The 20099-nt window shown below is 48.8% G+C and overlaps 3 protein-coding genes across 3 annotated transcripts; all 3 read left to right on the top strand.

The window, feature by feature from the left end:
- On the top strand, positions 1-6472 carry LOC136457219 (probable NAD kinase 1). Its single transcript, XM_066457275.1, has 11 exons — positions 1-271; positions 426-542; positions 1295-1475; positions 1596-1715; positions 2196-2488; positions 2611-2705; positions 2985-3091; positions 3869-3942; positions 4695-4773; positions 5260-5567; positions 5725-6472. Exons 1-11 carry the CDS (start codon positions 245-247, stop codon positions 6028-6030), a joined length of 1707 nt encoding a protein of 568 aa, XP_066313372.1. The 5' UTR covers positions 1-244; the 3' UTR covers positions 6031-6472.
- A 460-nt stretch (positions 6473-6932) lies between these two features.
- LOC136457220 (probably inactive leucine-rich repeat receptor-like protein kinase At3g28040) lies at positions 6933-11509 on the top strand. The gene is made up of 2 exons (XM_066457276.1): positions 6933-8946; positions 9064-11509. Exons 1-2 carry the CDS (start codon positions 7214-7216, stop codon positions 10628-10630), a joined length of 3300 nt encoding a protein of 1099 aa, XP_066313373.1. The 5' UTR covers positions 6933-7213; the 3' UTR covers positions 10631-11509.
- Positions 11510-15303: 3794 nt separating this feature from the next.
- LOC136457221 (protein RETICULATA-RELATED 4, chloroplastic-like) lies at positions 15304-19546 on the top strand. The gene is made up of 8 exons (XM_066457277.1): positions 15304-16357; positions 16563-16631; positions 17785-17916; positions 18008-18061; positions 18171-18215; positions 18483-18622; positions 18879-19004; positions 19088-19546. The coding sequence occupies exons 1-8, from the start codon at positions 15695-15697 to the stop codon at positions 19146-19148; spliced, it is 1290 nt and encodes a 429-aa protein (XP_066313374.1). The 5' UTR covers positions 15304-15694; the 3' UTR covers positions 19149-19546.
- Positions 19547-20099: the final 553 nt, after the last annotated feature.

Genomic DNA, 20099 nt, shown 5'->3' on the forward strand with positions numbered 1-20099 from the left:
GGGGAGAGGTGGCGCTCCTCACCGAGTCACCGGCTTCGGCGTCGTCGCCTCGCACCACACCCACCGGCCACCGGTCCACCACCCACCTCTTCTTCTCCTTCTCTCTCCACCTCGCGAATCGGAGGCCAAGTACACTGCCTACCCAAGCCCCTGGACCGGGAGCCCGGAGCCAAGAGCAGAACAAGTAGTACAGGGGGTGTTCTCTGCGACGGCGAGGACGCGAAGCGGACCGGATCGCGGCGCCATGTCGCTCGACGAGCTCGCCGACAAGGTACGCCGGCTCCTCCCGATCCGTCCGCGCTAGCTGCGCTGGGGCGACTCCTGGTGGCGGTTCGGGCGGCTGGGCGTCCGATTTCCGCCCAATTTGCTTCGACGGAGTGTTTGGTTTAGCTGGTTCTGATGAATGCGTGGTTTCCGTGTGGTAGGAGCCGTCGTCCTCCGAGGAAGTTCAGCTCGCGCCGTCGGATTCCAAGTTCCGGAGCCTCGGCCCTGCGCCGATTCCGATCCCAGCTCCTCCGAGCATCAGATCATTGGTCGACTCGGTACGTGCAGACTTGTATAGATGGCCCAAAGGAATGTGTGCCCGCTTTGAGTTCGTCTCGCTCGTAGCTTTGTTCTTCGTTGTGCGATTGCGTAATAAGGGCGGCCAAGTAACTAGCTGGAGTGTCCTTGAGTTTTACGTCTTCTGTTTTTGTCGTACAAGTGTTTTAAGTAACTAGCTTATCTTGCAAGCTCGGGGAGTTCCTGGACCAGAAATGCCAATGGGCTTGACCTCTTTTCCCCATTTTGTGGGGAAAAGAGTGATTCCGGTGTTTTTAGTGTAATTTGTTTAAAAACGTGTTTAGTACAGACATTTGCATAATATGTGAAACTTGAATTTGTGATTTGATTTCAGCTAGAAAGTCGCACCGATTGCAAATCTGAGTCATGCACATGAAAATATGAGGCAAAATCACTTAGTTATAACATATTCCAAGTTTAACATTGCATCAGTTTGCAGTTTGAGCCTATTTAAGCTCTGAGTTAAATAAACCGATCAGCATTTTGTTGGGTATTGATTATGGAGTTCAAAAGTTTGGTGAGTCTAAGTCTGAATTTATCTGAAAACCTCTCAACGTTTTATCTGTGAATCAAAACTAAGCTAAATATGTCATTGCAATCTTAAACGACTGGATACATTTATTTCTGGAGGCAGTTGATATATTCACAATGAAAGGAGAGACACAGTTTTTTTAACAGTCGTCAGATGTCCCATTGTTTTACATTCACACTGACACACCTGCTTGTATTTTAGGTTTCTGATGAGAGAGTAAATATAGATGTCGTGGCCTCACATCAAAGTGAAAATGGATCCATCTCTACAGCTAGCTCTACTGTTTCACTAGAATCAGAGAAGGCAGCATATGAATTTCTTGCTCAAACTCCTGTCAGGTCAACTGATGCACACCTTGTTGAGTTTTCAGAAGCTATGAGAAGTAAGGATAGACATAGTTTTTACTTTGATTGAAGCCTAAAATGTTCTACAAAAATCCAAAATACGAACCTTCCATTTACTATTAAAATACTAATTGTTATAAATTTATGTGAATTTGAAGCTGTTGCAAAAGCCTTACGACGAGTGGCTGAAGGGAAGGCTGCTGCTCAATCAGAGGCAGCAGAGTGGAAACGTAAGTATGAACTAGAGACAGCGCACAAGCAGCAGAGTAAAATCAAAGGTGAGATTTGTGCATTTGCTATTGATGATTTTACTTCTAGTGAAACAATCTCATAACTTGAGCGATCCATTAACTATTGCTTCAAGTTTTTTGTTTGAAAACTTTGGCAGGAGCTCTGCCTTTCAATTAAGATAGGAATGAAAGAGCTATTGCTTCAAGTTGCTATCTATGTTTTGCATTCTTGATGGTTTAGTTGGTGAAGCAACCACAAAATTCCAAGCAGGTTGCTACACATGCGTAGGCCCATCCGGCAAGGGGTATGGTTGGTTTAGCAAATTTTAGACTCTGGCCCCTGCAATGTTCAACATACTGCTCATAGGGGTAGCTTTGTTTGTGACTTGAGGGTGTGGGGGTTATCATAGCATCATCGGATGGATCCCAAAATTAGACACATGTATTACATTGTAGAATACTATAATATTGTGCTCTGCATATATACTATTTGTTTCTCTTGAGCAACTGGAGTTCTATCTTGTGCAGGCTACAACAGTTGTATCAGTAATGACTTGGACAAACTGGCCAGCCAACTGACTCTGGAGACACCTGCACCTGATCAATTAGGATGTTGCGGTAAGCATGGTATATGTGCACACGAGGTTCTGCAGGACGAAGTTCCTGGAGCTATCCCAAGATCTAATCACAAGGTGGTGGGGAGAAAGGCATCATTTAAACTTTCATGGGGATGTAATGGGGATAAAAATGGTCAGCATAAGCATGATTTTGTGTCCTTTGAAAAAGGTGATATAACAACCGCAGAAAGGAGCAATAAGCAGGTTGGTCCATTTGTCATGTTCAATTCATTTTGGAATGGCAGATAGTTCTAGAAATTTTTACCAAACAACTATCACACTTTTGCTCCTCTCTCTTCCAATGATGACAAATACTTCGCTTTCAGATCTTACTGAAATGGGAATCACCACCACAAACAGTGCTTTTCATAACCAAACCGAATTCCAACTCTGTGCGTGTTCTTTGTGCTGAAATGGTCAGGTGTGTTCTCTTCCCTACTTTGCACCACCACTACTTATCCATTAATATACTTAGTAATTTTTCCATAATTCTGAATTACAAATGCTGTCACACTGTACCATATGAAAACTAAATTGTTTTAAATGACATAACTCAATATTTTTAGAAATCAGCACCCTTGATATGTTTTTGTGCCTGATGAATCACAACTTACATGGGTTATATGCTAGTATGCTACTGCACAGGTAGCCTGTATATTGTGCTCACGCCATTGAAAGGTTTTGAATTATTTTTCCGCAGATGGCTTAGGGAGCATAAAAATATAAACATCTTTGTTGAACCACGTGTTAAAAAGGAACCTCTAATGGAGGATTCCTACTACAACTTCGTCCAAACATGGGATGATGGTAAGAGGTTTAACTTATGTGATGCGCTTCTTCCATGTGCTCCAGATTAGCAGTTCAGGACATAGATTACTCAAGAAGATATTTTTCCTTTTTGTGATGGGAATTGAATAAATTAATTAATAAGGTATAGTAATTTGGAGAGTGTTTATGGATAGCTTATACATGCTTTTGCAAGACACTAGTGGTGCTTAGGTTATATGAAGTTTCTGCCTCATCTTGCTATTTGTATGTTGATGTTCTGTTGTCCAATTTACCCATGTAATTTGCAATGCATATTACTATGGTGGAGAGAGTTTATGGATGCTGATGTTCTCAAATCCAACCTTACTGGTCAGACCACAATGCTATCTTTTTAGTAACACATTCTTTGGCCTAAACTGTGCACAGTAAAAAAAAGGCAGATTGGAAGGGAGAGATTGCCCCCTCCAACATATTTATGAAATATGGAGGAAATGAACCTGGGTTGGCTACTGAGCACAGTATTAAGCTGTGTTTGTATCACTATGAATGATGCAGAACTTGTTTGAGTCGTGCATGTTGCATGTGCAGCAGCAGCAGCTGTCTTACAGTTGTAAACCTTAGTAGTACTCCTACATTTAATGTTTTCAAAAAAACTTAATACATTTAGCATAAAAACATACTTTTCCTCTGTAGTTTTTTATTCATCAACATTCTTCATCTTCTACTTTTGTATTGTCGTGTTTTAGATCTATCTAGATTGTTCCTGCAATCATTCTATTGAGATATCACTTCCCGTGTTCTGGCCAACTCTTATAGATGAGGAGATAAAGATGCTGCGTACGAAGGTTGATCTAATTGTAACTCTTGGCGGTGATGGAACTGTTCTGTGGGTATGCATCCATTTTGTTTTATATTTCAGTTGTGATGCACCCTTGCAAAATGTTATCTGGACTTTGAAGCTTCTTTTTTTAATCCATTTTGATATAGTTCCTTCAGTTTCTGAGGTTCCTATTTGTTCCCTTGTCATGTCAGTGTGGAGCTTCATCCTACATACTTTTTAAGATTCAAAAACAAATTATTACTCCTGTGATGATTTTTTTAATATGCGGAGCCTTAGGAGGATCACATGGACCTTGGAGTCAGTTGACTGGCTTTGCCTCAACCAACTAAACTTTGATCTGATCCGAACATTTGGACGATAAACTATTTCACAGAAACTCCCATTTTTGGACAATGCATATAGTTTACGTGGTAACATAACATCCGAAATCGAAGGTCTGTAGAGATCCCTCCAGGAATGGTCATGACAATGTGCTGTCCAAGCCAAATTTATGGTAGTCTTGCTTTTCTATGGAATATGGCAGTTCTTATTCAGGTGAATTTTCAATGATAAAGTGAAGAGTACTAATACAATTCACTGTGGGAAACACCTTAGTAGCTTACCTGTTCCATATTTTAGATGTTTTATTTAATGTTAGTATTTTGCATGTTGCCTGCCTGCCAACTGCTGGACAGCTTGAGTGTCTATGCTTATTCTGATAATATTCTCGTATGTTTATTTGGACTTGTACTTTCACTTAGTTTTATTTTACTCAACTGCTCTCCAACTGAAACTAGAAATTTTCTGGATTCCTCTTAACAGGCTGCATCATTGTTCAAAGGACCAGTTCCTCCAGTTGTTGCATTTGCCCTGGGATCACTGGGCTTCATGACACCTTTCCGTATCCTTTACCACCAGTGCTAACACGCTCTATGCAATAATAAAAAAAACTCGACCGGGGGGTTAAGACTACCCCCGCAGCATTACAAATAAGAAGAAGGACCTTCTCACCCGGCCGAGAAAACCCCCGAACCCCCGCCCCCACCCTTACACGGTGGCTTTCTGTCGCCCAAGTGAGAATTGGGACGGTGCCCCCCCCCCCCCCCCTGCTTTGGTTATGGGGACGGACGAGGCGATTTTTTTAACCTCAGCCTGAAATTCGCTCCCACGGGGAGTCGAACCCAGGACTGAGTGCCGCTGGGTCACCTAACCGTTTGAGCTAGGCGCCCTTTGGTGCTCTATGCAATAATAACCTAGAACAGCTGGATTTTACTGGATCTCGGAAAACCTATTTCTGTTGGACAATAAATTGCATGTGAAGATTTCTTCTATCCAATTGACAGTCCTGTTTTTATCTATTGTGTTGTCCTTAACCTTTTTTTTTCAGCAAGCGAGCAATACCGTGAGTTGTTGGACAATGTGCTGAACGGGCCATTTAGCATCACGCTGAGAAACCGAATACAGTGTCATGTAATACGTGACGCGGCAAAGGATGAAATCGTGACTGAGGAACCATTCTTAGTGTTAAACGAAGTTACAATTGACCGAGGAATATCATCTTACCTTACCAACCTGGAAGTGTACTGTGACAGTTCTTTTGTTACTTGTGTACAAGGGGATGGACTCATCATATCGACTACATCTGGAAGTACAGCATATTCATTAGCAGCTGGAGGGTCCATGGTTCATCCTCAGGTATGCCCCAATTGATTTATATGGCGTTTATTTGACCAATTTCAGTCAGTAACGCTTGGATTGTTACACAAATCTTCTTCCAGCGGCTCAGCAATCAGCATTACTTGTCCATGCTGCCATTTCGCTGTGGTTTCTAATGTGTAGCCGGCGTTTGCAGGTCCCAGGGATCCTTTTCACCCCAATCTGTCCGCATTCCTTGTCATTCAGACCTTTGATTCTGCCTGAATACGTGACTCTGCGCGTTCAAGTGCCGTGCAACAGCAGGGGGAATGTCTGGGCATCCTTCGATGGCAAAGATCGTCAGCAGCTATCGCCCGGTGACGCCCTGATCTGCAGCATTTCTCCTTGGCCCGTGCCCACAGCCTGCCTGGTGGACTCGACCACCGATTTCCTCCGGAGCATCCATGAGGGCCTCCATTGGAACTTGAGGAAATCCCAGTCGTTTGACGGCCCGCGTGATTGATTCAACAGTTTTTTCAGTTATATATCAGTCCAGTGCCAGAATTCAAGCTGGGAATCCTCAAAGTGCAGCTAACATCAAGAGGAATAACTGTACCTACTCGAGGGTGCTCACCTTTACCGTTCCATTACTTATACTTATATATATATATACAAAGTTGCGTGCGTTTAGATATGAGGTATAGTGCAGAGTCCAAATATATAGCCATGGCCATGCATGTGTGTGTACAGGTTTCTGTGCTTCAGTGCTCGATTATAGCACACGTGGCAGAAGATATGTACACTGATTCCGGATAAAGTATGGGGTGAGAGAGATAGGTATGGATGGCAACGACTGAACATGTTGAATAATACACCACCAACGTATGCATGTATACATGTGATCTGCTCCCCAGATCTGAATGAAATAATCCGCTAGCCATACAAGATGAGATGTTTCTGTTACAGCTTGCAGTCTTGCGATCTGGGCACTTTGTGACGACTGATGGGGAAGCCTCCGTCCCTTTTTCAGCTTCCATGCTGATAACTGACAGCCTGTTCGTTTGGCTATGGCTTGTCGTAAACGATCGTAAATTTTTAGTCAGAACAGTATTTTTTTTCTCACACAAACCAGTCAGCAGTATTTTTTTACGAACCAGTAATGATACAAACCAGCCAACCGAACAGGCTGAAATGATGAATGGAGTCATGGAGTGGGCATGCTCTGCTGCTGCTCCTGCTCCTGTGACGGCCAGATGGGTGCCTGCTGCCCACTTGGAGTTGAGGGGCGAGGGCGATCGGTCACGCGTTTTGAATCCGTAATCAGGATTAACAAAAGTCGAGTAGCTTTCGACGTGATTCTGCGGCTGCTTTTGCGTGAATTAAAGGCCGAGTATAAAGATTAAGAACGGCCGGCGCATGCGTTCCCTTTCCACAGCTGCAGCGAGCTTGTGCGCGCGCGCGTCGTCGCCTCAATCGCCGTGCGGTGTCGTGTTCCGGCGAGCTGGATTCCTCCGGCGACCCCACCGTCCAGCGTCACAGTGGCATGGCCATGGCCAACCCGAGGACCGGGCCGGGACCAGAGAGCGTGAACTCGTTTGTTGCTTTCCATCTGTCCAAACCTACCCGCTCGCGAGTCACGGGCAATCCAATCCAGCGACGCGCGCGGCCTGCATTTTCTGTTCCTCCCCTCCCCGCGGCTCCGATGGATGCCTCCACCATGCACACTCCCAAAACACAGCTCGGCGCCGGTACCACTACACTACCCCCTCCTCCTCCGCGACACTAGATCTCATCTACTGCCAGCCACCGTCATCGCCACCGCCACCATATCTATCCCGTCCCGGAAACATTCTGCACGCGGCAGCCCCGCACCCGCACCTGCAGCAGCAGAAATGGCCACAGTTACTGCCACCTCCCCTGCTCTCCTCCTCCTCCTCCTGCTCCTCATTGGCGGCGCGCTGCCAGCGACGAAGGCCGACATGCCGATGACGGTGAACGAGGAGGTGCTGGGGCTAGTGGTGTTCAAGTCGGCGCTGTCCGACCCGACCGGCGCGCTGGCCACGTGGACGGAGTCGGACGCCACCCCCTGCGGCTGGGCGCGCGTGGAGTGCGACCCGGCCACCTCCCGCGTGCTCCGCCTGGCGCTCGACGGGCTCGCGCTGTCCGGCAGCATGCCGCGGGGCCTCGACCGCCTGACGGCGCTCCAGGACCTCTCCCTCGCCCGCAACAACCTCTCCGGCCCGCTCCCGCAGGGCCTCTCCCTCCTCGGCTCCCTCCGCTCGCTCGACCTCTCCTACAACGCCTTCTCCGGCCCGCTCCCCGACGACGTCGCGCGCCTCGCCTCCCTCCGCTACCTCGACCTCACCGGCAACGCCTTCTCCGGCCCGCTCCCACCCGCCTTCCCGCGCACGCTCCGGTTCCTCGTGCTGTCCGGCAACCAGTTCTCCGGCCCCGTGCCGGAGGGGCTGGCGTCCGGGAGCCCGCTCCTGCTCCACCTCAACGTGTCCGGCAATCAGCTCTCCGGCTCGCCCGACTTCGCCGGCGCGCTCTGGCCGCTCGAGCGCCTGCGCACGCTCGACCTGTCACGCAACCAGTTCTCCGGCCCCGTCACCGACGGCATTGCTAGGCTTCACAACCTCAAGACCCTCAGCCTCAGCGGCAACCGGTTCGTCGGCGCCGTCCCGGCGGACATCGGCCTGTGCCCGCACCTCAGCACCATTGACCTCAGCGCCAACGCGTTCGACGGCCACCTCCCTGACTCCATCGGCCAGCTCGGCTCGCTCGTCTACTTCTCCGCGTCCGGCAACCGGCTCTCCGGCGACGTCCCCGCTTGGCTCGGCAAGCTGGCCGCGGTGCAGCACCTGGACTTATCCGACAACGCGCTCACCGGAAGCCTGCCGGACTCGCTCGGCGACCTCAAGGCGCTCAACTACCTGAGCCTGTCCAGGAACCAGCTCTCCGGGACCGTCCCGGCCTCCATGTCCGGGTGCACCAAGCTCGCCGAGCTGCACCTGAGGGGCAATAGCCTCAGCAGCAGCATCCCGGACGCTCTGTTCGACGTCGGGCTCGAGACGCTCGACGTGTCGTCCAACGCGCTCTCGGGCGTCCTGCCGTCCGGCTCGACAAGGCTGGCGGAGACGCTGCAGTGGCTCGACCTCTCCGGCAACAAGCTCACCGGCGGCATCCCCACGGAGATGTCGCTATTCTTCAAGCTCCGGTACCTCAACCTGTCCCGTAACGACCTCCGCACGCCGCTGCCGCCGGAGCTCGGCCTGCTCCGCAACCTGACGGTGCTCGACCTGCGTAGCACGGGTCTGTACGGCGCCATGCCTGCCGACCTCTGCGAGTCCGGTAGCCTCGCCGTGCTCCAGCTCGACGGCAACTCCCTCTCCGGCCCCATCCCCGACAGCATCGGGAACTGTTCTTCCCTGTACCTCCTGTAAGTGTTTACTACTGTACTTGTGTTGCGTTGCAATTTGCATGTGTCACGATCACGACACTGTCATGTCACGTCCGTCTGAGTTCTGACGACGGTTTGGTTTATGCATGCACGCAGGAGCTTTGGGCACAACGGCTTGACGGGGCCGATCCCGGCGGGCATCTCGAAGCTGAAGAAGCTGGAGATCCTGCGGCTGGAGTACAACAACCTGAGCGGCGAGATCGCGGCGCAGCTGGGCGGGCTGGAGAACCTGCTGGCCGTGAACATCTCGCACAACCGCCTCGTCGGGCGGCTGCCGGCGTCGGGCGTGTTCCAGAGCCTGGACGCGAGCGCGCTGGAGGGCAACCTGGGCATCTGCAGCCCGCTGGTGGCGGGGCCGTGCATGATGAACGTGCCCAAGCCGCTGGTGCTGGACCCCAACGAGTGCCCGCCCGGCGGGGCCGGCGGCGGCGACAACAACCTGGAGACGAACGGCGGCGGCGTGCGCGCGCCGAGGAAGCGGCGGTTCCTGAGCGTGTCCGCCATGGTGGCCATCTGTGCGGCGGTCGCGATCGTCCTGGGGGTCATCGTGGTCACGCTGCTCAACGTGTCGGCCCGGCGGAGAGCCGAGGCGGCGGGTGGTGGTGGCCCTGGCTACGACCAGAAGAAGGAGGTGGACGAGAGCATCGTCACCAGCAGCTCGACGACCAAGTCATCGTCGCCGCCCGGCGGAAAGGGCAGGGGCAAGCTCGCCGCCGGCAAGATGGTGACGTTCGGTCCCGGGAGCAGCCTCCGGTCGGAGGACCTGGTGGCCGGCGCCGACGCGCTGATGAGCAAGGCGAGGGAGATCGGGCGCGGCGCGTTCGGCACGGTGTACCGCGCGCCCGTGGGCGACGGCCGCGTGGTGGCGGTGAAGAGGCTGGTAGCGGCGAACACGGTGCGGTCGCGCGAGGAGTTCGAGCAGGAGGTGCGCGTGCTGGGGAAGGCGCGGCACCCGAACCTGCTTCCGCTCAAGGGCTACTACTGGACGCCGCAGCTGCAGCTGCTGATCACGGACTACGCGGCGCACGGCAGCCTGGAGGCGCGGCTCCACGGCCGTGAGGAGTTGCCGGCGATGACGTGGGAGGAGCGGTTCCGCGTGGTTTCCGGGACGGCCCGGGCGCTGGCGCACCTGCACCAGGCGTTCCGGCCGCCGCTGGTCCACTACAACGTGAAGCCGAGCAACATCTTCCTGCTGGACGATGAGTGCAACCCGGCGGTGGGCGACTTCGGGCTGGCGCGGCTGCTGCCGGGGAAGCTGGCGGACGGCGGCGGCAGCCGGTTCCATGCCGGCGGCGGGATGGGGTACGTGGCGCCGGAGCTGGCGTGCCAGAGCCTGTGTGCGAACGAGAAGTGCGACATCTACGGGCTGGGCGTGCTGATCCTGGAGCTGGTGACGGGGCGGCGCGCCGTGGAGTACGGCGACGACGACGTGGTGGTGCTCATGGACCAGGTGCGCGTCCTGCTGGAGCACGGCAACGCGCTGGAGTGCGTGGACCCGGCCATGGGCGGGCACGTCCCCGAGGAGGAGGTGCTGCCGGTGCTGAAGCTGGGCATGGTGTGCACGTCGCAGATCCCGTCCAACCGGCCGTCCATGGCGGAGGTGGTCCAGATCCTGCAGGTCATCAAGGCGCCCGTGGGCAGAACGGAAGCCTCCTCCTTCTGATCCATCCTGACTGTCAGTCACGAGTCACGACCAACCAACAACGTCGGGCCGTCCGTTGGGCGTTTGGCATGGCATGCAAGCAACGGCATCTCTCGTCCCTGGCCTGCTGCTGCTGGCCTGGTTCGGTCGGCGGCAGCCTGCGAGTACTATGTGCATTCATGCTAGTGTAGCGTAGCAACCACAGGTGGGCAGGTGGATGCTCCATCTCCTTTTCCATGCATGCTCATTCATTCAGCTCTGTCACTGCTGCACCTTGTACGTGCCAATTTGGCAATTTTCTCCTCACCTCGCTTTTGGATGGATGGATGTCAAGTCATCTCAGAACGCCGGCCTTCTTCCACTCATGTCGTGACACGTACGTCTCGCCGGCCGGTGGGTGAGTTGCAGTTGCAGGCAAGCAGTGGCAGCCAGCGTTGCGACTGTAGTTCTTCCTTGAGGCATGTGAGCGCACAGCGAAAAGTGTGCGTTACGTGAGTCCGGGCCTGGGGTCCACCAGCCCACCCCATGGCAAAGCATCAGCATCAGGGTATCAATGCTGCAGTAGTGCAGTGGAGGAAGATAGATGTGGACAATATATGCAACACCAGGCTCGTCTGATACGGAATAGATGCTGCTGGATACATAACATACGGCAGCTCTTTTTTTATCTTGTGTCACCTAACTGAATCTACAGTTTCAGCTTCTATACTACTAGATGCGTTCTGCGAGCAAGAGAGTTATCACAACTTCCAAACTGGAGGGGCATGTTTTGCCACAGCTTGCGGATTGCATCTCCCTTGTCTTGGTCTTCGCTGTTCCCATCTTCGGTTTGTATTGTATCCAGAGAGTTACCTACATACTTACCTTGCCTGATCCTCGTATTTTTACCGAGTTCGGGTGTGCGAACCAAATTTTAGATCCCCAGCACGATTGAAATGTGACTTCTCCTAATTCTAGTTCTAGCTTTAAGAACCCAACAAACTTGCCAAACGATTTCACGAAATCGTTTCGATCCATCGTAGAAGCATTTCTAAAGAGAATCTAAGTCATAAACGTTTCTATAAGAATATGAAACGCTGCCAAATACGTCCGGATTTCACTCATCTCATGCAGGTTAACTAGCTCCTCAAGGCAGGCAATCCAGCAGCGGTGGACACTTCGGGCTGCATGCTCCCTAGTGGGCGCCATGCATATTTGGTTCGTCTATTTGGTTCGATCCCGCTTTCACCTTTTTGACCTGTCAGTTTTAATCTACTGTCCCCCGTCCATGAAAAAAAAACACATTTGTAGCTTTATGGCCCCGTTCGATTTATTTTAAGTTTTAGTTTATTCAGTTTCTTTTTTTTAGCTAAATTAGTATTTTTCTCTTACAACAATTTAGCCGAAACAATATTTTCAGTCAAATTCAGCGAAGCCAACGGTGCCTAAACCTCACACCCTATGGACGGAGGGCCTAAACCTCACACCCTATGGACGGAGGGGGAACCCTTTTTCGATATGTCACTGTTTCGTTGCACTGTGGGCCTGTGGTATCATATGATTGACCCCGTACCTAGTGCGTCTGTGCGTGCGAGAAGAATAGTTGCCATGCTCAGTAGTCAGCAACGCGCTTGCATTGCGATCTACTAGTATCCAGGTTCCAGGTATGCAGCAGCGTGCAACACTATCCACAGGGCCAAAGACCTGGCTCCGTTCGGCTTATCCCATATTTAACTTATTCGGCTTCTTTTTTTTATGTGGAACAGTGTTTTTCTCTCACAACAATTCAGTCAGAACAGTATTTTTCAGCCAGTTTCAGCCAAAATTTTGCCAGGCGAACGGGGCTGCATGATTGCACCTACACTGCGCCTACTTTTTACTACTTCCTCCGTTCTGACTTATAAAATATTTTGATTTTTTAAAATATATAATTTTTATTATATACTTAAATATACACTATATCTAGATGTATAAGAAAAAATAATGTATCTAAAAATATCTTATAATTTGAAACGGATGAAGTAATATTTTTTTTAAAAGAATATGATTTTAAAAATTGATTTTAAAAGATTTTGCAAATATTCTACAGATGTACACATAGTAGTTTCAAGTTTTAAAAAGTAAATAATGTAATAGTTATTGACTTTTTCTGGTAAAGATAGTCCCATCCTTCTAAATTATAACATATTCTTGCTTTTCTAGACCTATTGTTTGTACCATGTATCTAGATATAACGAGTATCTAAGTACATAATTAACGTATCTAGAAAAAAAAAAACCAAAACGCTTTATAATTTGGAATATAGGGAGTAATAGTTATTGATGTTTATGGTTTTTATTTAATTAGTTAGGTTCTGGTCAAATTTTGTCCTAACGACAAGTTTTTTTATTATTCTTTCGAACAAAGGGACTATCCTGGAGATGCTGGTGATTTCAGGCTTTTAATATCATTCATGGTCGCTATTGTGCCCGAAAGTTAAACAAATCCGGGAATATGTCGTTTCAAACAAGTGCTGAAATCTGTCCCTGCAGTCTGGAGCACATAATGTCATTCCCTTCAGAGTTTGAAACTGGAAGCGAGATGCTGAAGCTTGGGGGTGACGGTGAACTGGTAAACACAGCTGAGTGCCTGAGTCTTGAGAATACTTACGAGAAAAAAAAATGTTGGAATGTTGGTTCGCGACGCAACAAGGCAGAGACCGACATCAGAAAACGGCAGAGGGTCTGGTCAGGTAGGCACTCATCAGGCCGGCATTAGTTTTTGTCTTCTCGCTTCTCGGTACCAGCAGTGTCACGGTGTCACTGATAACCGCACAGTGCCGTGCCATGAGGCATGAGCTGACTACCTAACTCAGGGTTAGGTCCTGTTCGGCTTGCTAAAACTTGACCGAAAAATATTGTTTTGGTCGAAATATTGTAAGAGAAAAACATAGTTCTGATTAAAAAAAATGAATAAACTGGATTTAAGATAAGCCGAACGGGGACAGAATTTTCTACAGGAGATTGAGACAACAGGGCCACACCAGAGTGCTGCTAGCTTTGGTGAACGGGAAAGCTTTGTCTGTTTTCTTGTCGTTGCACACGTCCATATGCTGCCGTACCGACGCTGTAGGTTTTTTTTTCACCCTTCCTTCCCTTTGCTCCGCGCCACTGTAAGTGGTACTCGTCCTAGTAGTGCGATAAGCAGTTTTGAATATCTATTTTATTTGAATTTTGAACTTGAGAATACCTATGGTCGACAGTGCTGTCGTTGCTACTTGTGTTCTTCGCATGTACTACCATGCATTATTGGTTGTGGAGTACCAATGCCAGTAAAAGGGACAAATATCTCTTGTTTCATTGCCATCTCACTAAGTTTGTTTTTGGAGGGTGCTACAAATATCACATTGGGTAGTACACCCACACGCTCTAAGCACATGTTTGGAATTTGGGTTGCAAGTTTAAATGATGAACAAAGATCTATATATACTTAGTTGGATCTTCTACTCCATGTTAGACGCTGCGGCTCGGCAGCAATGACATGATTATTGACAAGACACATATCAAATAATGTAAGGAGTTTAGACTGTAAACGTAGGCTAATTATATATAGTAGATGACAAGAGCATCTACTAGCAAAATAAATGCTAAAAGGGGATCATAAAAGATTCAAATATTTCAAATCTAGGAACCCTAAGATAAAACATGGTTCTAGGACAATCTGGAAGTGGTCTCATATTTTTGAAGGTAAAACAAAACTTCTCAGGTTAAACCAAATTCTAGGATTTTTCAATTGCACATTTTTGGGAAAAAATATTTGGATTTTTTTTGAAGAATATATATTTGCATCTTGGTTTACCCTTTAAACTATCGACGTAGTTTGGTTTGTTCCCGTTGTGAACGACATGACACCACGTCGTTGGATAAAATTGACGTATAATAAGTCGCTCAGAATGAAAAAGCAAAATGGTTCTATAAGTTGGGGAGAGGACCAAAATCAGATTTGATACATGAGAGAGTAAAGTTTGGATACTGCAAATAGTGGAGGCCTGGAGGGATTAGAAGGAAATTTTACAAACTATCAATTCGCAAGATTGTAACTTGGTTAAGAAATCTCGACTGGACATTTGGACCTCTCAGGTCCCCTTGCACGGTATACGTGGGCTTTTCCGTCCAGTGTGCGAGTCTACTCTACAAGCCCAGCTGAGCGAGGTCTACGGCTCGCTCCAGCCTCCAGGAGACGCAAGGCCCAGCAGGCAAAAACAATAGCGCGGCCCATCAGGTAGGCACCTAACCACCACCCTGACCAACGTTTGACGTCGGCAGACCAGACCAGGTGCGGAAGTTCAGACCCAGCCACGGTAGAAGCTACGACAGCGTGCTGCGACGAAGCTTTGTCACTGGCAGCAGATTTGAACGTAGAGAATTCACATTGCATTAGATTGGTCGGTCGTGGTGAAAGGGTAGCTTGTGCCATTAACATCACAGTTCCGAAGGAAATCTCGAACAGAGACTTTTTGTGCATGAGAGGCTCACAATTTAGCTAGATAGATGTTCCTTATCTCTGGATGTAGGACGACATGTATGGCTCCTTGAGCCCGTTGATAGCTTTATTGTGCCCTTTATCACCAATCATCGGTAAAGTCGATCGTTCCACTAATAAAAAGAAAAAGTTATGGACTGTGGAGCAGGCGACAACCCGCGCCAATACTGCCCAATCCAATCCGCGGGCCGGCGGGCACGGGCCTCGGCGTCTACCGGCCACCCGCTCGCGCACGCCCGCGGCATCTTAAAAATTCGGCCCGGCGCCCCCCGGGGGGTCTCCTCCTCTCCAACCCTGGAGGCTGCTGCAGCGTCGAACGAATCGTCGTCCCGTTGGCTGGCTAGCCGAAGCCGCCACACCAGCCTTCGCTGCCTCCTTCGTAACGTAAACCTCGTTGGCTGGCTGGGTTGACGACGGCGGCACCAACGTTTCCCTCGCCACCTCGGTGCCTCCGCCCCAAAGTTCGCCCGCCCACTGCTCGTACATAACCCCACGGTACCGTACGGCGCTCCCTCTCCCTCTCGCTCGCGCCCAGCGCCCCGCCCCGCCGCGAGCCACCCTGCTCGCTCGCCTAGTCGACACGCCATGGCCCTCCCGCCGTCCTCTTCGGCGTCTTCGCTCTCCGCCGCGTCAGCACAGCCGACGCCGCTCCACCTCCACCTCACAAGCCGGGCACCCGGCCGCCTCCCGCTGCTCCCCTTCTCGCGCGCCGCGCTCCCGCGGCCGCTGCGCGCCCGCATTCCGCGCACCAACCTCCCAGCGGCCCCGGGCACGCCCCTCCATCGCGCTCTCCCACCACCACCCTCCGCCTCCGCCTCCTCCTCCTCCTCCTCCTCCTCCTCCTCCTCCATCGCCGGCGGCGGCTTTGGCAGCGATGAAGCCGACGACGGCCACAACCACCACGGCGGAGACGGCGGCGGCGGCGGCGAGGGTGGTGGCGACGACGGCGGCCACAACGACCACGGCGGTGAGGGTGGCGGCGACGAATCGCCCGGCGACGCTCGCGGGGAGGCGCTGTTCGTGCTGGCGCAGCTGGGGCGGAAGCTCGACACCCTGCCGTCTGATCTCGCCGCCGCCATCGAGAGCGGCCGGATCGGGGGCGACATCGTGAGCCGCTTCAGCGAACTCGAGGCGAACGGTTTCATCAAATGGCTCCTCCAGTTCGAGGGGTTCAGGGAGAGACTCCTCGCCGACGAACTCTTCCTCACCAAGCTCGGCATAGAGTGCGGCATCGGTCTCGTCGCCAAGGTCACCTCTCACCTCGGCACTCTCTCCTTTTCTATATATTTTTTTTATTTTTTTTTCGAGAACGTGCGCTGCACTAGTTTCATTAAGTAGTTTCTATTTTTTTTTATAAAAATGAAAACAAATACTACTCCTGACAGTTCTGTATTATACTGTAGTGATCAATTGCGTCGAGCTGTGTAGTGCTAATTTGACTCCTTTTGTTCAGACTGCGGCTGAGTTGCAGAAGAGGGGGGACAATTTCTTCAAAGAGATTGAAGTTGTCATATCTGATGTGGTACGCCCGCTTAACTGTGCTTATGTCATATCATCCAACTTGCTTCAAGCTTCAGTATGCCTTCGTTTTGGTACTAGTTCTCAACCGATAGCGCATTAGATTGTTAAGTCAGGACAAATCTGCACTTTCATCTTTGCAGCACGTGTATAAGGTTTGGAACTGAAATGTGAAAACTGGCAAAATCTTATAAGTTGATACATACTACTCATCCAATTTTTCACTTTACATCCTAGAATCCCTGCCTGCCTGTATCTTTTTAAACTTTGGCCATTAATATGTATAAAATATCTATACTAGTAGGGAGCGAGCCGTAGCTCGTGTGGCAAAGCTGCTGGTGGTGCAGCGGCCGGTCGTGGGTTCGAGCTCTGCTCGACCCATGATTTCCCACCGGGGGTTTTCCCTATTTTAACAGGGCCTCTCTTGCGTGGGGATTACGACGCGCCCGTTGTCTACGGAGCCTCTCTTCAAGGACGCGATCTTGGAATCTAGGTGTAGTTGTAGGATCTGTTTGTATACTTGAGGTGTGCGTGGGTGTGAGTATGTGTGGTGTTGGTGAGAGGCGCAAAATATCTATACTAGTAACACAAAATTACAAGTACTGTAAAAGAAAATTAACCAAGGGAGGTACATTTTTTTTTATACAAAAAAAATTCTGAATAGTAGCTGGTTTATGTGGTTGGTTAAACTAGCTTTACCAGTGGGCTCTTTATCAGTATCTACATTTCAGTAGTGTTCTTTGTCAAAAGGATGTTGGCTATCGCTGGGGACTATAACAGTAGTGGCAAAATTTGGAAATAGGGTCAATTTCATCTAATGAGGATGAGACTCACTATTTTGTTAAATAATCAAGTCTGGAAACAAAACAATCACAATATCCCAAATATGTCAGAGCCCTGGCTTTTCCATGGAACCATCCTGTTCATTTCTCATTCTTTCATTGTTACTGATGAAACATGCCAATCTTTGCAATCTCATGCTAACGGAAGACCTTAAGATCTACTCTCTATCAAACAGAACATATTTTCTGTGGTTTCACTTCACTAATTATAAATACCTCACTATCTGATATCACATGATTGTACCTTTCTACACTGAACATTTAAACTCTTCTGATATGGAATCTAATTCAGTTGTTGCTTCTGATACTACCTAGGTCATGGCGATTGTTGCGGATGTCATGCTTGTCTATCTTCCTGCTCCAACTATTGGTTTAAAGCCTCCACTTGCAAGAAATGCCTCAGCTATTGCCAAATTTTTCTCTAGCTGCCCTGATAATGCTTTCCAAGTAAAGCAACCGTTTCCCTTTTCCTAGAGTTGAATGGACCTCCTATTTCTTTCCCTTGTATTCGAAAACATGTTATGCGACTTTTTTGCAGATTGCTCTGGCTGGAAGATCATTCACACTTGTGCAGAGGCTTGGAGCTTTTGTGGTACTGTAGATTAATTGCATTCGATTGTTAACTATTTTATGATAATCATAGTTATCTGGATTTATTTGCAAGCCATGTTGATCAACTAACAGCGGCTGCTTCTTTCCAGAGGAATGCTGTAAAGCTTTTGGCAGTGGGAACTACTGCTTCTTTTGTAAGTTTGTTTATCTCATAGCTATTCTGTGATGATCTTCATTAGCAGTCTCTTTTGATCTTTTGCTAGAAAATTGTCATTCTCTTTTCTGAGCGATATACAGTTGAACATGATCCTGTTACGAAGAAACACTTCTCCAAAACGGGAATTATCCGCTAGCAATATGTTATTGTTATGCATGCAAAATTTATTTATGTATTAGTTAGTTTCATCTCCCTGAATTAGTTCTCTAAGCTTGCAATGCCTATGAATTTGTCATCTTCCCAGGTTGGCACTAGTGTCACCAATACAGTGCTCAAAGCAAAGGCGGCTGTTAACAAGGACCTTGAGGATGAAGTTGTGGAAATTCCAGTTGTCCAAACTAGTGTTGCCTATGGTGTATACATGTCAATTTCTAGTAACCTCAGGTAAACAGAGTTCCTACATATTTTAGCATACAAGACATACTTAAGCTTTTGAATTTATGACTGATCATCTTGTTTTGCTATGAATAGCCAGAGAGAGTAAGTGTGTCAGTTGAATTGGCAAACTTGATTTTTTCCCCCTTGAAACAGATCGCAGCTGTGAAACATGTAGCAAATAGATACAGACGATGTTGATGTTAACAATTTGGTTTGCCATTCACAATTTCATTCGTATGACAAAATTTATATACTTCATCAGGTATCAGCTTCTGGCTGGTGTGATCGAACAGAGGATCCTGGAGCCGCTGCTGCATAACCAGAAGCTACTACTGAGTGCAATGAGCTTCATCGTTCGTACGGGCAACACATTCCTTGGCTCTTTGCTGTGAGTAACATTCACCTCACCGGAAATTGAAATCTTGCATCCTGCTGTTGCTGTATTTGCTTACTGGCGAACTTTGTGAACAGCTGGATTGACTATGCCAGATGGATAGGCGTCCAAAAGTCTCACGATCACGAAGAGGCCTAAAAGTTCTAGCAGCTTGTCTGCATGTTCTTCTGTCACTGGGCATGTTCACAATACCATCGATGGCTTGCCTGCCTCTAGAATGCCGCTCTACTCTTCATTGGATTGGAGGCCCCCTCTATATATAGGACAAATCCCAATTTTGTTCGGAAAACCACAAGTAGGGATATATCCGTCGAATTCTCGTATGCAACGACAACGTCGTTTTACCCCTCAACTTTTCTTTTCTTGCTTGCAACTTGCAACAAGGGCTGTCATTGTTCAAAATTCAAATATATGTTACATTGGGAATTTCATGCGACTTCCTAAACTCTAGGAAGTATCGCTTGTCCTGTTTCATATGTACGTATGCATTGTAGCCTTGTTGTATTTCCTCAATGCCTTGGTTGTTTTGTCGGTTAGAGTTCTTGACAACTGTTAAACAGATTCTGTCGGAGTATACTCAGGGCCGCCTTATTACCAGACAAACGGAGATGCTGCCCCGACAACATGTAAACTGTTAGATCCGTTCAATGGCAGTGCAACATGCAATTAGAAAATTGTGATCCTACTTTGCCATCTTATTATTTTCTTCACGGAACAGCTACTCTAGTGCAACATACAAATAACAGCTATCGCTAGAATTCAATATTCCATTCCTATTAACATTGAATTATTGTCTTGTTTATGAACCTTATGCATCTGATAGCATCATTGCCGTTTGTAGCTCTATGCAGCACGGAGAAGGATACGGATACGGCAATTTCCCAGAAAACAAGATACGTAATAATAAAAGGACGCACTGGAGAGCTCCCGCTCTATGTGGGGTCTGGAGAAAGGTGTCAGTGGCAAATATTACCCTCGCCTATGCAATGTGAGGAGACTGCAACTTGAACCCGGAACCCTACAAGCGGTAAAACTCTACCGCTTGCACCAGACCTGTGCTTCGAAAGTCTATAACTTGAGTACTGTAAT

Source organism: Miscanthus floridulus, chromosome 6, assembly GCF_019320115.1.
Source record: "Miscanthus floridulus cultivar M001 chromosome 6, ASM1932011v1, whole genome shotgun sequence".
Taxonomy (NCBI): domain Eukaryota; kingdom Viridiplantae; phylum Streptophyta; class Magnoliopsida; order Poales; family Poaceae; genus Miscanthus; species Miscanthus floridulus.